The sequence below is a fragment of the Miniopterus natalensis genome, chromosome 10 (genome assembly GCF_054644295.1).
Source record: "Miniopterus natalensis isolate mMinNat1 chromosome 10, mMinNat1.hap1, whole genome shotgun sequence".
Taxonomy (NCBI): Eukaryota; Metazoa; Chordata; class Mammalia; order Chiroptera; family Miniopteridae; genus Miniopterus; species Miniopterus natalensis.
Window position 1 is genome coordinate 29,682,217 of NC_142090.1, and position 18,075 is coordinate 29,700,291.

Below are 18,075 nucleotides of genomic sequence, written 5' to 3' on the forward strand. Positions count from 1 at the left end.
ATGGGCACCATGACGTCCAGTCACAGAACCAACCTTACTACAACTTCCAATAGGTTAGGTCAGCCACTACTCATTACAATGACAAAAGAGTAAGTTTCTGATAGCAAATTTCTATGATCACTGTAGGTTTGCTGTCATTTTTGTATTACAGAAGCAGAGACCACAGCCGTTCCAGTTTAATCAGTTCCTCTCTGGATCTATGGACATTTATAGTTGCAAAACAATTACCAGCTGGGCCTAAAAGACAAATCCTGGAGGCAAGCAAGTAATTTCAATGATGCATGAAATCAGTCTATACCTTTCTACAAAATTTCTATATATACATCCAACAAGCATTCCTATCCAACTTAGCAATTTTCTCTTAAAAGGAAGATTTCATCATCTAATTAGACTGTTCTAGGCCAATAGTTCTTTTTGGCTTTTTTTTTCTTGTAGCACTTTTTTTGTTAATTTATCTTTATTGTTGGAAGTATTACAGATATCCCCTTTTTCTCCCATTGATTCCCCCCCACCCAACTTCTGCCCCCCCCACCTTCTCCATATTATTGTCTGTGTCCATGGGTTATGCATATATGCATATAAGTTCTTTGATTAATCTCCCCTCACACACTTCTCCTCCCCAGCTTTCCACCTTCCCTCTGAAACTCGTCAGTTGGTTCCATGCTTCTATGTCTCTGGATCTATTTTGTGCTCTTCATGCATAAAGATGCACAGGTTCTAACATCAGAGGTCTCAATTTGGATGGTGTGGGGTAAAGGGGATGTCATTATCATATGGCCAGGTTATATGTGGGTCACTGTTCTAAGTAAGCTCTTCTGTACTAAACAATTTAAAGAAAACTTAGAAGAGCCTATCAAATATTGATATATAGACCTTGTTTCTCATCACTGTCACAGTATTCCAAGTAATCAGAAAATACAATTTTATCTAATGAGATATTTAGTTCTATCTCCATGTCAGCTCAACTATAAGAGTACAAAACCTGAATTATACATAATTCTAATCAGTTGTACTAATAGAGGAATATATGTTTTAGATATTAAAATAAAAAGTGAAGACGCTTTAAAAACAGCACTAGACCAAAGTATCCATTGGGCATTTGCTTCTGAAAGGCTAGTTCCCAGGCATTCTAGTGTGCCTACTCTAAACACAGAAGTGCACAAGAATCTTTGGATAAAGAAAAAAAGCTTTGTCCCTGTAACAAATCCTCTAGCTGGGAAAACCAAACATAGCTATGAAACAATCAAGCACCTACAAAAACAAAAGATAATGAAAACTGCCCTGGGTCATAATTCTGGCTCAAAGACTCACCAGCTGGTGAAGAGGGCTGGGCCTCATTCTCTTCAACGGGAAATGAGGGCATTGAGCTGGATGCTTGCCGAGGCCTTTTTTGGCTCTAAAATTCCGTAAATCTGACTCTGCACAAGATCTAAACAACAGAGTCAAACTTCATATCCATACTGCAAGGGTATTTAGAATGGAGTAGAAGGAATCATTGAAAAGCCTATGTAAGGCATTGGATTTGAGTTAAAAGTGACAAGCATGAATTAAGCAAAAGAATCAAAGAAAAAGAGTTCTAAATGATGGATTTAAATACAATGTGCCCTATTCAGAAATGACTATCTTACAGGATCAATACTCTTTATTTTTTGCTATTTTTCTAAAGACGGGCATAAATGGTGAGAAGCAATCTCTTTCCAATCTCGATTATTCTTGCAGGAGAATGAGAAAGATTCAGGTACATAGAATTTCCATTTAATTGAAAATTCTATAATATATTACCTAGTTAGCATTACCCAAATTTAAAACTTTGAGAATTTCACTTATCCCAGACAGCTGGGGAATAAAATACTTGAAAGGTTATTAACAGAGAAAAATCTAAGAGCATTTGAAATAAGTAAATTGGATAGTAATATGTGTAAAATATTATCTGTCATACAATACTCAGCTGGTATGTGGCTATTAAATAAATATAAATAAAAAATAAAATACTTCCTTTTGTTGAAATACTTTAATGAATTTTTGCAATTACAGTATTAGCAATTTTCAAAGGACTTTAACATATTTGATCTTCAGAACTATGAATAAGGAGGAAAATATTAGATTAATTTTGCTGATGAGATTACAAAGGTGGGTCTCAGAGATAGGTACTCAGTTGGAAACAGGATGTTAAAATCCAGAGTTGGAAAGGATCTTAGAGTTCAGCTAATTTAATATCCTACCCATTATAGAAAGTCCCACTGAAATGCTCAGCCCTTCCCCAAAATTATAAGGAAAGGAAATACATTGTATTCTTGGTCAGTTGGTTCATTAGAAAATTATTCTTCATTTTGAACATAAATCTGTTGTCAGGTAATTTGGAACTAGTCCCAGTTCTGCCCATTGTAGTGAAATAGTAAACTAAACTTTTCTGTAAGACATCCAAGCAAATATATTATCTCGATAGCTAAATCGAGTTTTTACAACTATACCTACATCATAAGGTGGGTGTGGAAAGAAATAGAATCACACCTGGAAAGCAGAATGTCTTGTATGTAATAAAGGCTTGTTGACACTTGCTGTTATTAAGTGATACTGCAATAAGTGTTACAGGGGAGACGATGAGGAGACCTCTGCTGTTGTCTTCTTGAGGGAAAGATTTCAATCAAGGGACAAAGTGTAGAAAAGCAAGCAAGAATTTATTGGCTGCAGCAAAAGTACACTTAGGACAATGAAACAAGGAAGGACATAGAAGAAGCAACAGAAGAGCCTAGGCTGGGCTGCTCTGGCTCACTGGGAAGTCAGAGAAAAGGAGAAAATGCACACCTTGGAGACACGTTCCGGGTGGAACTGCTCCTGCCCATTGCTCCCCAGGTTGCAAATCTCACTGGGTCCCTTAGATGGAAGAAGAGAGAAGGAGAAGGTACTAGCATGCTCCCCTGGGAGGCAGGGAAGTGAGGTGAGAGCGCTGGGTCCTTTGTCCTGAGCATTTCTCTCTTGCAGGCAGGAAATCTTAGGAGAGGTCTCAGGGGAATGTCTCAACAGAACATTCATCAGCTTTCCAGGTGTGCTCTTTCAGGGTCCTGGTCTCCACTGATTGGTTGGTGCCAGGGCAGGGGGTCATTAGTCAATGTAGCTGGTCCTGAGGTAGCCACAATACCACTTGTCCAGTTTCACTGCCTATCTGGGCTTGGAGCTAAAACACAACTGATGCCTAGATGTTATCTTTAGGGAGGAATGCTCAGGGGGGTCTAAACTGCATGACCAACAATATGCTAGGGGAGGATAGATTACCCTAGGGAAAAAGTTCTTGTTTTCCCAGTTTAGCCCCTTGCTAGGCAGCCAGGACTTCCTGCTCTGGTGAGTTTCTGTACCCTAATTTCTGTACCTGGGTTTCTGTACCTGGCCCATCTAACACAAACCACTTACTCTCAAGTGTCCTTGGTTTAGGAAAGATAGGATTTACGCGTTGGCTTCAAAATGCTGTTTAACAATCTGTCTCAGTTTCCCTATTCCACTTGTCCTGGAATTTTCCTAGATTCTTACTACGCTATAACATTAGCACCTTTTTAAAACCTACTATAAATTTATCAGCGAGAGGCTGTTGAGGGCAGTATCTATTCCATAATCCCTAAGTAAAAAAACAAGCAAGAAATCTGTTTCCAGACTGAATATAAGGAAAACAATCTTCCTCCAAGAAGCTGTATATTATTTTTTCTCTTACGGACAATGAAAACCATATTAAAGAAAACACTTCATTTTGACTCAAATTTACAGACAAAACTGACTAGGTGGGTTTGACTCTACAATCTAAATTTGTACATTTTGATATTCCCTCAGTTTGAATATCCTAGGCTACCTATATTTTCATTATTCTGTTTTCATCTTTTTTAAAAATGTAGTCTTATACATCACCTCAAATATTTGATGTTAACCTAGGACAGATCATACATGTGTCATCTACATAATATGTATACTCTTCTTGTTATGCAATCTATATTCATATCTCTTTTATCTGTAAACAAAATTGCTTTAAACAATTACATTTTTACTCTTCCATTCAAATATCATCATTATTTCAGATGATCCATGTGTATTCTTGTTTATGAAATCTGAAGCTATCTGAGATCAAAATCTTTGGGAAAATCCTTTTAAAAACTCTGGGTCTGCATTTCCCAGAGGCTCAAAACAATGTGGAAATCTACAAATGCTTCCTAAATGTAACCTTTAAAAAACCAAAGATAGGGCAGTGTTCAGGAAAACCTGAGGCTCTGGAATTTTACTTCACTGATAAAAAAAGTTCCCCAAGCCAAATGACCTTTAATAAAACCTACCTGCTCTGTTTAATGTTTTAAAACAGATTAAAATCTCATTGTCCAAAAAACATGTTGAGATAATCAAAGCATTTTTTTTCTGAATTTTTAAAAATATATATTTTATTGATTTCAGAGAGAAGGAGAGGGAGAAAGAGAAACATCAATGAGAGGGTCATTGATCGGCTGCCTCCTGCAACCCGGGCATGTGCCCTGACCAGGAATTGAACCGTGATCTCCAGGTTCATGGGTCAACACTCAACCACTGACCCACACCGGCTGGGCTCAAAGCATTTTTAAAAGCTGAATAAGCATATGCATAAAATTTCATAATTTTATAAATATAAGAAAGTTATTGTATAATCACAGATATACTATAAATGTTAATGAATTAAATGCTTAAATCAATGTAATTTAATCAATTATTTTTACCAATATTTTGAAAAATAAGACCACAAAATCTAAAATGCATTTCTTCAAAGGGCTTCATATGCTTTTAAAAGCTTATTGTGCTCTGGCTGGTGTGGTTCAGTTGGATGGAGCATCATCCATACACCAAAAGGTCTAGGGTTCTATTCCCAGTCAGGGCACAAACCCAGGTTGCTGGTTCAATCCCCAGTCGGGGTGTATATGGGCGGCAACCAATGGATGTTTCTCTCTTACATCCTCACATCATTGTTTCCTGCTCTCCCTCCTCTCTCTCTAAAATCAATAAAAAACATCCTTGGGTAAGGATTAAAAAAAAAAAAAATGAATAAATAAAAGCTTATGGTGTGATAGATCCAAAAGAATAAAAAAAAAAATGACTTGGACTCAGCTAGTTTACAGGTTGAGAGTGAGTAAAGAAGAGTGGATTTGCTGTGTGTACAGCAAAGTGGAAAATAACTGCAAAAATTATATACATATGCAACTGACTATGAATATGAATACGATAAGGTATAAAATGCAGTATTAGTTTAAATAATATCTCAATAAACAAGGGCTCTAAATAAATTGGGGGGGGGATTAGGCACTTTCTACTTCAAAAACATTAGTGGGAAAGTTAGGTGACAGCAGGCTGATACTGGGGAACAAGACACACTATGTCAGTCATCTAAATCCCTTGTACCTTTTGATAATGGGGAAGAGCACCTAATAAGAGTAAAGCCACAGTTGTTTAATAATTATTCACCTTGCTATCTATAGATAAAAAACTGGAGGATGAAACAAGGCTGTAAAAAGATAAGATGCCTTAGTGGGTCCATTACTCAGAAAAGAAATACATTTTGAGGGAAGACCAAGGACAGGATACACTTTGATTTGGTTGCTGTGCCCAGACCCTGACCTCCTCTAGGAGTTTACCTCAGGAATGCTTACCACTCTTTGGTCCCAGGAACCTGCTGAGTTGTAACACTATAATTAGCCATCTGGTTATAGGACTTTGAGCTCCTGAAGGCCGGACTGCAGACCTCCCTCCCCTTTCTCTGTTATACTTCTAGCTTGCAGCTGCATGTAGCTATCTTCTCCCTCACTACTATAAAATCAGCCAAATGGCAAGGGGTGCTCAGAGAACTTCCAGGGTGACTGACTGCTCTCCCATTTTTGCCAGCAATAACAGAATAAACGCTCACATATGATTCAACCCTGTCTCTGCTTAATTTGGCTCAAGTAGTGACAGGGGGCCTCAGACCCCTTGAGTCCGGCTTCACTTTTACATATAAATCTAAGCTTCCTTAACTTAAATATATTTTTTCAGGGTGACTGACCCTGAGGCATATTAAACTCCTGCCCTCAGTTGTGCTCTTTCTACCAACAAGTATACTCATGCTAAAACCAAACACTCACTGGTTCATGGAATTTGGACTTACATAGGCTCATAAAGGTCTCTTAGCCCAATCTGATAACATGAAATAAGATAAAAACATTCAATATTCAACATCTCCAAGAATAAGCCAAGGAGAGTAGGCATGAATACTTTCAGGAATAGGGAAAGAGTTTCAGAAGACAGTTTATTCCAGTTTGGGACTACTTATTCAAAGATTTTCCTCACAATCATCTAAAATGTACTTCCTATAATTTTCACTGGTTCACCATATTTTGCTTTTTGCAATTCAAAGTCTAATCTTCCCTCTGTGTAACAGTGTCACATTGGAAAAGATCTTCTGTTTTTGTCTATCTTCTTTGTTAAATACCCTCAATTAGATCCATGGTTTTTCAGAGCCTTCACATTCTATTCACTCTTATAGGCATGACAGTCTTCTTACTCTTGTCTAGAAAGCTATCATGACAGTCTCCTTAATGATTGCTTAAATCCAGAAGCCACATTTATGGCAGTTCCCTTTCTTAGCAGTCAACCCTATTACCAAAAGAAACTGAGGACTCTGCCATCTTCCCCTTTTTAAAATGATGATACACATCCTTCTTTAGATCACTGTTAAAAGTACCACAATTTTAAAAACTTTCATTACCTTTCAGTTATACCAAGTGATTTTATCAAGAATGCTTTCTTTCCCTCTGGTTAACAAGAATGAAGGCCAATGGAAATCAAAGTGAACCAAAGGGGATTAATCTGTAAAGGCATTTCAAAGGTGTGATTTTAAATCTTATCACAAATAAGGTAATGATAAGAGAATTACAAGTATATTGAAATTTATATCTTAGACTTCAGAATGATGAATATAGATTGGAAGTCAGGGGATATATCCTTACTGGTAATTTTTCTAAGGGCCAAAACTGGGAGCCCCTCATTTAACTCACTAACTCAGCCTCTTGCCTTCTGGACCATCTCTCTGGAACACTGTCTGCTCTGGATTCTCTTTAAGACCAGCAACCCATTCTGGTTCTGTAATCTGGCTCAGTCACCTCCAGAAGGATAACTTGTAAATCCATTACCCTTGCCCTGATTCCTGTCCTGACCTACAGATTTAAAGTTTCAATTTTACATGAATATATCTTCAGCAAAATCAACATTTCCTAAAATTCATCTCCACTACTCTTCTGCCCCTGCCTATTTCTCCAACTGTGTTCTATATCTTGGTCAATGGTATTCACAGAATCATTTTTTAACTCTGTTTTCCCCTTATGTCCCCTGCCCTAACATAATCAAGTACCACATCCTGCTAGTTACAACTTCCCAATTTCTCTCAAATCTGTACTTCCTTTTCCATACCCACTACAAGTGCTCCAATCTTCTTCTCCTCCAACCACAAATACTTTCCTAACACAAAGATTGAATACATTACTCTTCAGTTCAAGTATTTTGCATATTGATGAAAAACAGATACAGTTTATTTTACCATTGTACATATATTAATGTGGTAACTCCTATACCTTTTTCATGCTCCATAATTTCATCTTATAGTTCAGTAAGAGATAAATAGTAAAAACTCTCAGAAAAGCTTACTAAAGATCCTGCAATTTTTTGAGTGATGGGAGAAGTAAGAACAGTGTAGGTCTGTATTCCTAGAGACCCAAAAGAGCAAGGGCTGACCCACCATGAAAAAAGAGAAGGACTACATCTTAGAACAGAAGAAGCCATGAGAGGAAGCTGATTCCTTTGTACGCTGCCACCTACCTACACAGAGCTTGTCACCTGATCAACCACAAGTTGCCTGCCTTATTTTTAGTGCTCAACTCTGCATAATCAAACCAAAAACACTTATAAACCCTTCAGCTGGGGCCACTAGAAGCCCAACCCAGACAAAACCAACTTATTTTTGCCATCCTGAGAGTCTCTTTCAACCTCTAATTTGATATGCTCCATTTTGTACCAGTCAGCTGGCAACTGGCCATAAACTAATCTGTCATTCGGTTTTTCTAGTAATCGTGAATTGATACTTAGAGAAGGGATTACAATTTAATTTGGCATATATTTATATCTCATCCTCTCTCTCACCTAGTTTATAAATTCCTTGTGAGCAAAACTACGTATTAAACATTTTTAATCTTCACAAGACTTTGTACATGGTAGGTACACAAATATTCTTGACGGGGTTTCTCCTTCAAATAAATGCGTTGATAATAAATTATATGTGCTAGCATGAAAAGTTATTTCAGATTTTATTCCTGAAGCTACTAAAAAACATCAGGCACAAAATCACATGTATATGAATCATCTTACTTCAAATCATATGGGTGTGAATCTGAAACCAGAAGTATACTGCAAGTAGAAACCACAAACAAAATTAATGTTAAAATAACTTTTCATAGTTCCTACTTAGTGAACCCTAACTAATTAGAATTAGAATCTAAAAAACATAACTCAATCTCAAAACTTAAGGCTGAAAGCTTACCTCCTTGAGAATATGTCTGCTAATGTTAAAAAATATATATGAAAGGTTTAAGTAACTTCAGTAAAGTGTTAATGGCAAAAGGGGTCAGAGAGGAAACAGAGCATAAAGGAGAGAGGGAGAAGGAGGGGGGAGGGGGGGAGGGGGGGAGGGGGGGGAGGGGGAGGGGGAAGGGGGAGAGAGAGGCATCCAAAATACTAGTACACAAGCATCGACTAATCAAGACACAGGACGGGCTGCAGCATCTTTAATCCTAATTAAACAAGTTGCTGAAGTTAAATTGTCCACATCTAGAATCTAGTCAGTGCTGAATCGGTGCTCCCTTAATACAAACTGAATACAGATTTTTGGAAATAAAAACATAAAAATCACATCCCCTGCCTTTACACAGTAGAATAATTATACTTAGAAAGACAATTTGGTTGGTTTCTCTCTTTTGTTTGTTGTTGTTCTACTAATTTTCCATTTGCAAACGACATAATTTTAGATTGTGTCAATTTATGTTTCCATATTTTCCCCTAATCTTTTATTATTATAAAAATACAATGTTACTGCTCTGGCCAGTGTGGCTCAACTGGTTGAGCATTATCCCATGTACTTAAAGGTCACCAGTTCTATTCCCTGTCAGGGCACATAGCCAGGTTGAGGGTTCAATCCCTAGTGGGGGTGTGTGCAGAAGGCAATCAGATGATGTTTCTCTCTCACATCAATGTTTCTCTCTCTCTCCCTCTCCCTTCCTCTCTCTCTAAAATCAATAAAAACATATTTTTTAAAAAATACAATGCTACTAAAATAACTGCACTGTTATTAGACCTTTCCATGAAATCACTTCAACAAAATCCAGGAAATAAAGTTAAAAGAAACAGGAAAGGCCCTTACACACACAAAAGGACATTCCACAGCTTCCCCAGGAGCCCTGTAAAGGTCACATAATTATATATATTAAATCCTTGAATGAAAACTAACCAAACAAGGTCAGCAAGGCATGATTCTTCCTGGCCAGAAATCTTAACCCACTGCACTTCTGGTTCCTTTGGCTCCCAAAACAGCCTGAAACACAAGATCAATTAGTACATACACACTCTTCCCACATATGCATGACCCTCCTCCCTTGTCCCCCAACTGCTACCACTCTGCCAACCTACAACCCTGCAAATTGCAAAAATCCATTCTAATTTCTATTCCTAAGCTCCTGTATGCTCCTTGCTGAGAAAGGCAATCGTACTGTGTCCACTAAAAAGTCATACCACTCATTCTTAGCTAAGTCCTCAATGTTACTGAGCAGCCCTTTTGTTTGCCCCAGATTGAATCCCTCCTGAATTCTTCATTCTTCCAGATCTTTTCTACACATCTTAAATTTCTTGACTTATCCTAACCCCCTTCAATATTCTTTTTCATATCAAATTTCCTCTAGACTACCGCTCATCCTTTTCTCCCATCCCTAGTTCAAAGGGGAACATTCCCAACTTTCCTAAGAATCCCACTCCTTCCCAGAACTCTACTCTTTCAATTAAAAATACTTACCACACCATCACTCAACCTGGTGCACTTTCCCCTTTAATCTCTCTCTATCCCTAGCTTTCTTTCCATTGTGTGATGAGCAAGCTCAAAATCCACACATCCAAAAGAAGCCTTCTATACAGCTTGTTTCTTCCTTAACAGAACAACTCTTCTCGTCTTCCATAACCACTAAATAGACTGTGATCAATCCTAATAGACTATTTTTCTGTATTCTTTTCCTTCTCCGTCCTAAGTTATAGTCATTACTCCAAATTTGGTCCTCAGTCCTTTCTCACTCTAGTTCAAGACCATCAGCTATCTGAATTCTTCCTCTTGATCTTAACCCTCACCACACTCCTAGTTACAAACTCCCTTTCTCCATGGCCTACTTGTTATCATGGCTACAGTAACTTCTGTGGAATTGTAGATAAAAAGGTGCCATATGCTAAACCTGACAAGCTCAGGGAAGGCCTGCATGGTGGTCTTGCAAACTCAGAGACCTAAAGTAACCAAAAAGGGTGGTTTGAAATTAAAACATTTTTAAACTAACAGAAGTCTATGGTGGGTAGTCATGTCCTAAGGTTGTATTTTTCCCTGAACAAAGGAAAATCTTCACCTTAACTAAACCAGTCCCTTTTCTTTTTGCATCTGAGATAACATACCTGATTAACATACCTTTGCAAAACAAAGTAATTTCCCCTTTTCCCCCAAGGCCCTCAAAGCTTAGAGCTGAGACCACAAACAGCCCCTCATTATCGTTATCATGTTAATTGTTGACTGATAACTATCCCACACCCACCTAAGTAAAAGAAGCTATCATTTTACTTTGTATCCAATCCCAGAGACAACCCCTGCTATAGTGTTGCTTTCTCCCCCCTCCCTAAATGTGTCTCCAATAGATTTCATGTAACCCGCTATGTCTCCTCTTTTGATTGTAATCTATAAAGCAAGGTGAAAAACTGTCATTCTCTAGAGCATTATCTCAATCCATTGAGATTCTCTTCCTGGCAAGTGTAGACAGTTTGGCTCAAACTCACAAAAATTCTTCACAGGTTTGAATGTTTCTTTCATTAACAAAACCAAGATAATTAAAAGAAAATCAATAGCTACTGCTACATTTCCACTCAAGGTGAAAAGCAAACCTACAGATTACCTTAAACTTCTACCTTTTCACCATCTCCCATATTAAATACATTGCCCAACCATATTAATTCAATTCAATATGATTTGGATACTGTGATGGTTTTAGGTAATTGAAAGGTGGATAACTAAAAATCAATGCCCTCTGGGGGCTCTCACAGCTAGGTAGAGCTCTATCCTACTTTTGCTATTGTTCTTAAATCTGGTTTCTCAATTCCAGTCCTGATGGTGTTGCCCTAGGTCCTCTATTTTTTTGTCAGGCTATTGTAACATCCTCCTGAATAATCACTGCCTTACTCTTACACCCTCCAAAATCATCCCTTGAATTGCCACCAGTTTTATTTTCTTAAAAGCCCCATCTGGGTCCTGTCTTTCTGATTCAAGAACTTTTACGAGCTTACCTACCACTTTGTCTAGGGAAAGAATATGCCAACTCCTTGGCAGAGGAATCAAGGCCATCCTCAAAATGACTTTAACCTATCTTTACAACTTTATCTCCTTCTCTGTTCCTTCATACAGCCCACACAACTTCTTAGTGAAGTATTTAGCCTTCTGTAATAATCCCCTCCAAGCCTTGCTTTTGATTATCCATCTCCACAGAGCTGAGTCCTATGACCATGCTTCTTGGTCAGATTCAAATCAAATATTTTCTTTGAGAGTTTTTTCAAATGGCCCAGGTAGAGATGATGTCTCTCCCATGTTCTGCCATCACACTTTCTTTGTGCCTCTATTATAGCACCGATCAGTCTACTTTGTATTATAGGTACATGAATGTATGCGTTTCTCCCATCATCCTGCAAGCCCCAGATTTCACTCATCAATCTGTTTCTCTCGGTACTTGTTATCTATCAGGGTTCATTCATTCATTCATTCATTCCCCCCCCACTATATATGTGTGTGTGTGTGTGTGTGTGTATAATGACATTTACACAGCATCTCAGCATCTCAGTAGGACAGAAATAAACAATGTAAAGAGAGACATAGTGATGAAAACCAGTACTAAAATTAAACCTCTATATACAAGTGCCCTGAATTACAAACACTCAGATAAATGCTTTTCCTATTCCCATCCTTCACCCTGACCTTGACAAAACTGTTTCTTTTCATTGCCATTTGCTACACTGACTCACACTTGTTCTAGATAGCAATCAAGCCCTCCATTTACCCAATCATGTATTCCACAAATATATATTAGGACCTGTTTTGAGGTTAGTAGTGCTACCTACCTAACTCAAGATTTTACCCCATCATCTACTTCCTTAACATGTGAGCTGCCAGATCAGCTCATACCATGTTATCCCCTAGAACTTTTTTCACAGTTCTCAGCTCAAAGAGTTCAACCTTTCCAAATGCTTTCTTAAATGTATAGGCATCTTATTTAATCACTTCCTTCTTCCCACCTCCCCCTCTTAGTTTTCCCCAGCTGCACCCTTTTCTTACTCACACGATTCTTTTTCTTAGCAAAAAGAAAATGAATATGCTTAGCTGATAAGCCTTGCACTTCTATAACTGAACTTATAAAATACACATTAGTTCTTTTAGACATAGAAAGGAATTGGGGGTGTAAGTTCTAAGGTACTTAAAAATGTCGCTAAATTATCTTCCAAATCTAGACACGTTTCTATAGTTTTCTAATTAAGCCTGCCCTTGCTCAAGCTCCTATATTCAAAAGTGTTTCAAAACAGTTTCTATTCAACTTAGTTTTATTTTTGGTTATTCATATTTGGTTGCCAGTATTATGTTCTCTACGATTTATCATTGTAAACATATGAAACTTAATAAAATTTAATTTCAACAATCTTTTGAGATTTACTATGGAACTAAATATAATTTATCACTGTTTCTATGAGAAAAGATAATCCAGGTTCCAAAAATCCAACTCACAAATGACCACAACTCATGTGCAAATTAAGGACTTCTTTCCTTATTATGCCATAATACTGGGATCACCAAAGAGAAGTATAGGAGGGCAGAACAAGAATATCGACTGAGGTGGTAGAAGGAACAAATAACAAATCTATTTATTTACTTACTTTTATCTCATTCTTTTTAATTTTTATTTCTGTATATTTTGCTAATGTTCCAAATATGTTCATATTCAGTACATATAATTTTGAAAAGAAACTTTTTTGAGGATGAATACTCAGAACTATTTTTTTTTAAATTAGAGTATGTGATGAAAGTGCTGGAGTTTGCACTAATAGAAAATATACTTACCTGCAATGATATGATTTAAAGTTTGGAACTTGAAAAGGGGACTTTTTAAAAGCTTTTTGAAGCTTGTCTACTTTAAAAAAAAAAAAAAATGTATGAAGCTAGCATGTCTTTCTACAGATAAAAGCCTCTAACACAATGATTATCAAGGGGAAATAAAGAGCACCTGCAACTTGTAAAACAATGCAGATTTCTGAGTATTACACCAGGAGATTCAGAGCCAACAATGCCAGTGGCCTTGAGAAATTAGGGTAGTATCTCAACATTATTGACATTCTGTGCCAGATCATTCTTTGTTGTGAGGGGCTGTCCTGCCCTGTGCACTGTAAGATGTTTTGCATTATCCCTGACCTCTACCCACTAGGTGCCAGAAGCAACCACCTCATTCCCTGTTATGACCACAAAACATGTTTCCAGACTTTGCCAATTATCTTCTAGAGGGCATAATCTTCCCCAATTGAGAACCAGAGACCAAATATGACACACTTTGAGAAATACCACCCTTAATCAAATGGATAAAATATGATAAAAGAATATGGATATTATAAGCATAAATTGGAGAAAGTGAAATAAACAGCCTTCTCATAAAGGAAATCTGATTAACCACTATAAATTCCTGACAACTCAGCTAAACTTCTAAGTCAAATCTCTTCCCATGTAATTTCAACTTGAAGATTTTCTCCCTAGTTTCCATTTTAAATTATTTTTAATTAACTTCACTGGTATTTTGCATCCTGCTACGAAAAGGCTGCCTAATAATCTCAGAGGACTCTCCCAGGAGAAAAGAATGCATTAAATCACACATTATCACATTAAAGTATATTCCAGCACTCCAGTCCAACAGTCTCAGTCTTGACAAATGCAATGAGGTGGGGGTGGGGTGTGCAGGGATGGGAACAAGCTCAAGTGATTCACAGTACCCAAACCCCATTATCTTTAATTCATCCATCTGTAGGAAAAAGTTGTATTGATTCTCTGCCTCAAACACATTTATCACAATGACATATAATATACTTTACAATTTGTGCTTCCACCCTGATTTCCAGTGACTGTGTATGAGACCTTGGGCAAGTCACTTAAGTTCTCTGGGTATCCTTTCCAAAAAATGGGCCAGTTAAACTAAATTATTTCTAGAGATCCTTCTAGTTAAAAGTTGCAAATTTACAAGTGAATCACTTAATTAAAAGGCCCTTTCAACTATATGGATTCTAGTAACTATAGCACACAAAAAATACAAATACTTGTATTTTCAGTATTGATAACAGTGAATTTTAAGATGCTTAATCCAAAAAGTAAAAATTAGATGGACCATGTTTACACGATCCATTCTCTCTTAAAACAAAAATAAACTTGACCCAAATTGTCCTTCACCTATCAAGATACTTATGTAGGTACTTTGCATAAGCCCACAAATCAAGTCAGCCTTTCAGAAGTTAGTCACAAACAGGGAAATAGTTTTAAATTGTACCTTTACTTTCTATTTTCTGTAACAGAGATAAAAATCAGCTGCTTAGAGGCCATTTCCAGCTTGCAGATGTGCTTGTTTTGCTTGGCTTAGATAGTAATTGTATTTAATTAGTTGCCAACTCTTAAAATACGAGATATGAAACATAAAAATCCAGATTTCAAGTATCTCCTGAAACATTGGAAAATATTAACTTAAATGACAAAGGTGAGCTGGAGCTGAAAAGTATCTCCTCCTGGCCCATGAACTCTCCACGGGCCCAAAATCCCCACTGCTCTCTACCTTCTGATAACCATCCTGGTTCCCTCCTACATAATGGAGTATATGAGCTTATGTCCTTGCTTTGTAACAATTTTTAAAATTCATAGAAAAGATTTTTTTAATAGTTTCAAAGCAATAGAAATTTGCTTGCAGAATCACAGCAAAAGGGTAGACATTTTAGAGAGACAGAGCTATGTTTGCAATTAGGAAAACCGTCATAATTCTGAATGCGGTAGAATGCACTACACTATAGGTTTCTAACTAACCAACTAAAAGAATGTAGAAATGAGTTCTAGACTTGAGGGAGAGTTCAGACTAGAGACCCCTAAAATTACCTTCAACTTTAAAGTTTTCTGTCTTTGGTTAGCAGTATAGAGAGCTCATGTGTAGGTTATAATATCATATGTCTTCATACATATATTTAACTTTGCAAAAGATATTTTGTTTCATAAAACTCCATTTTTCTCACTGATTTTAATATATTAATTTTTTAATTAATTTCAATTAACTAAGCAGTCACATCTTACCAGAGAATTATTAAGCTATTCTTCAGAAAAGATGATAAAAAAAAAAATCCCAGGATATAGGAAGAGAATAAAAGAATTTGAGAAAGCGCTTAAGAGTGGAGTGGCCTGCTAGCAAACCTTCTTCAATAATGTGTTTACCAATAAAACCAAAGTAACCAGGGAAGCCTACATCTTGAAGATTTTTCTCTCACCATTCTCTTCAACAATTCTTTTTCTTTCAGTATACCTGATGAAATCTGCCTGTTTGAGACACAGCATTTTAACAAGATCCAGATAATTGTATTAAAAAAAAACACAACTTTACCTTCTACTTAAAATTAAATTGATATCCATCTATTCAAAAGGATGTTGTGATTCAAAGTTAAACTAATTTAAAGAACAATTTTGTTGCTGAGGTTAAGACAATTTCCAGTTAAAATCTAACCTAAGAGTTTCCACAATGATATTGTGCATGTTATATGAAGCCAACATTCACACCATTCTACATGTCTGCTTCTTAAAAGTCAGATCATGTGATATCTTACAGCATTGTGTCTGCACAGTTACATTAAGTATTACTGCAAGGTCTTTTAGGTGATTTTAAAAATGTAAACTATTAAAGTTGGACATGTTAGGCATCAAAAATACCTAAATCAATTGTTTTTTTAGTGTGCTTGGTGTTGATTTTTGAATTAAGTAAGCACTGTTTAACAATTGTGATTAACAACTAAACTGTGAACATAAAAAGCCCATCAGTGAGTCTGTGACTACAGGGGACATGCTTAAGGACAGGAAAATGATTGTATTGGCAATATAATGTGCAGAACAGAGGCTGCTTTGGGAAAAACATGTTTATCATTCTATTTCTCTGATTTTCTCTATTTTGTCTGTTTAGAAAAAATGACTCCCTGTTTGAAAGCAAAAAAACACACAACAATGATAAACATAATTCAATTTAACAGCCCTGAATGCAAGAACATTTTGACTCAGCCATGGATGTTTCCTGCTTTTACCTATTTTTTGCTCCCTTTAAAACAAAATGCCAAAGATCCCATTACATTATCGTTAAAGGGGGTAGGAGGTGAGGGGAAGCTATCAGATAGACTTAAAATCAAGAGTATAAAGTAGGTTTTTGAGCTCTGGAAAATTATTGAATTCATATCAGTATCAAAATTCTTTAAATAAGAACCACCCTAAGAGGAAAATACATCAGAAGAGTAAGGCCCTTTCTCTTTCATGGTCACCAGTGAAAACCTGTTGTTACCTTTAAGAGCAGAAAGACAATCTGAGTTGTTTACAAGCTTGTTATGGAAGTTTCTCAGAAACAAAAGTATTTTCTCTTATAGTCTGCATGTGTTGACATTTTGGAAGAACACAAAGGAGGTAATTCATTCCTGGAAAGTGTTTCTTTAAAGGAAGATTTTTTTAAAACAAAACAGTTATTGAAAACGTATGCATGAGCCATTCCAAAGTAATAGGTCACAGAAACCTGGATTATAAACCGAGTTGCAGAGTAGCCCACAAGAAACAGAAAGATGAAGGGAATGCATACTGTTCAGGGTACAGAGGCGTGCCTGGAACTGATGAAGACATAAAAACTGAAGCGACCTAGGGAAAATTGCTTCAGAACTCACATATTCGAGGCCCATCAATGCATAAGCTTAAGGGAGAAGCAATCAGGTCATCCGGTTTCTCCACAGCCAAATGAAGGGGGAGTGGAGGAACCAGCGGATCCCGCCCTCTTATCCGGTTGTTGATCTAGGGCAGGAATCTTGGAGAACTTGCTTTGAGTAACATTGTGCAAAAAGTTCACAACTATGAGCTAGGTATATGTCCTCACCGCACCCCGGCACACACGCACTTATATACACACTCCAATCGATAATGTGTGAACAAATTTTAAAATGCAACAACAAAGAAGCTTGCAACTCGCAAGCGCGCACTCACCCTGAGCGGGGGCGCCCAGGCAGCCATCGCCAGCTTCGGCGCCTTCTTGGGGCCCCGGAGCTAGGGCCTCTCCCGCGTCTGACATGGGCCGCTCCACCGACAGCTGCCTAGCTGGCCGCCCCGCCGGGCGGAAGCTGAAGGGCTGTTAGGTGCTGGGTGCAGGGAACTGACTGCTTCTGGTTGGGGAAAAAGGAGTTATTAGAGAAAAGCACACCAACCCTCCAGGACATGCCCTCCCCCTCCGCTTCCCTCCCCTAAACCCCACCCAGGGGAAGTTTTGATTTGAAACCGGGGAAAAAAACGGTTTACCCAGCAAGCTGACAGCAACCAACTCTCAGGAAGTTGGGGGTGGGGGTGGGGGTGGGGGTGGGGGGGGTGGGGGTGGGGGGCCTACTGCAAGGGAGAAGGGATTGGATTTAGAAGCTCCAGGTAAGGGGCTAAAAGCCCTCCTCCTCCTGGCCCGGGAGACCACCACGTACCTC

At 37.7% G+C, this 18,075-nt stretch overlaps 1 protein-coding gene across 2 annotated transcripts in view; it reads right to left on the reverse strand.

Moving 5' to 3' along the window:
* MDFIC (MyoD family inhibitor domain containing) overlaps positions 1-17,753 on the reverse strand; it is a 99,529-nt gene extending 81,776 nt beyond the window's left edge. Inside the window, exons 1-2 of one of the 2 annotated variants that reach the window (XM_016221662.2) lie at positions 17,594-17,753; positions 9,527-9,610 (exon numbers count right to left, since the gene is read on the reverse strand). In XM_016221662.2, the coding sequence (XP_016077148.2) occupies positions 9,527-9,610; positions 17,594-17,678 (169 nt within the window). In that variant the 5' untranslated portion in view covers positions 17,679-17,753. The remainder of the gene's footprint in view (positions 1-9,526; positions 9,611-17,593) is intronic. The other variant, XM_016221663.2, reaches the window with a different exon arrangement.
* Between the last annotated feature and the right edge of the window lie 322 nt (positions 17,754-18,075).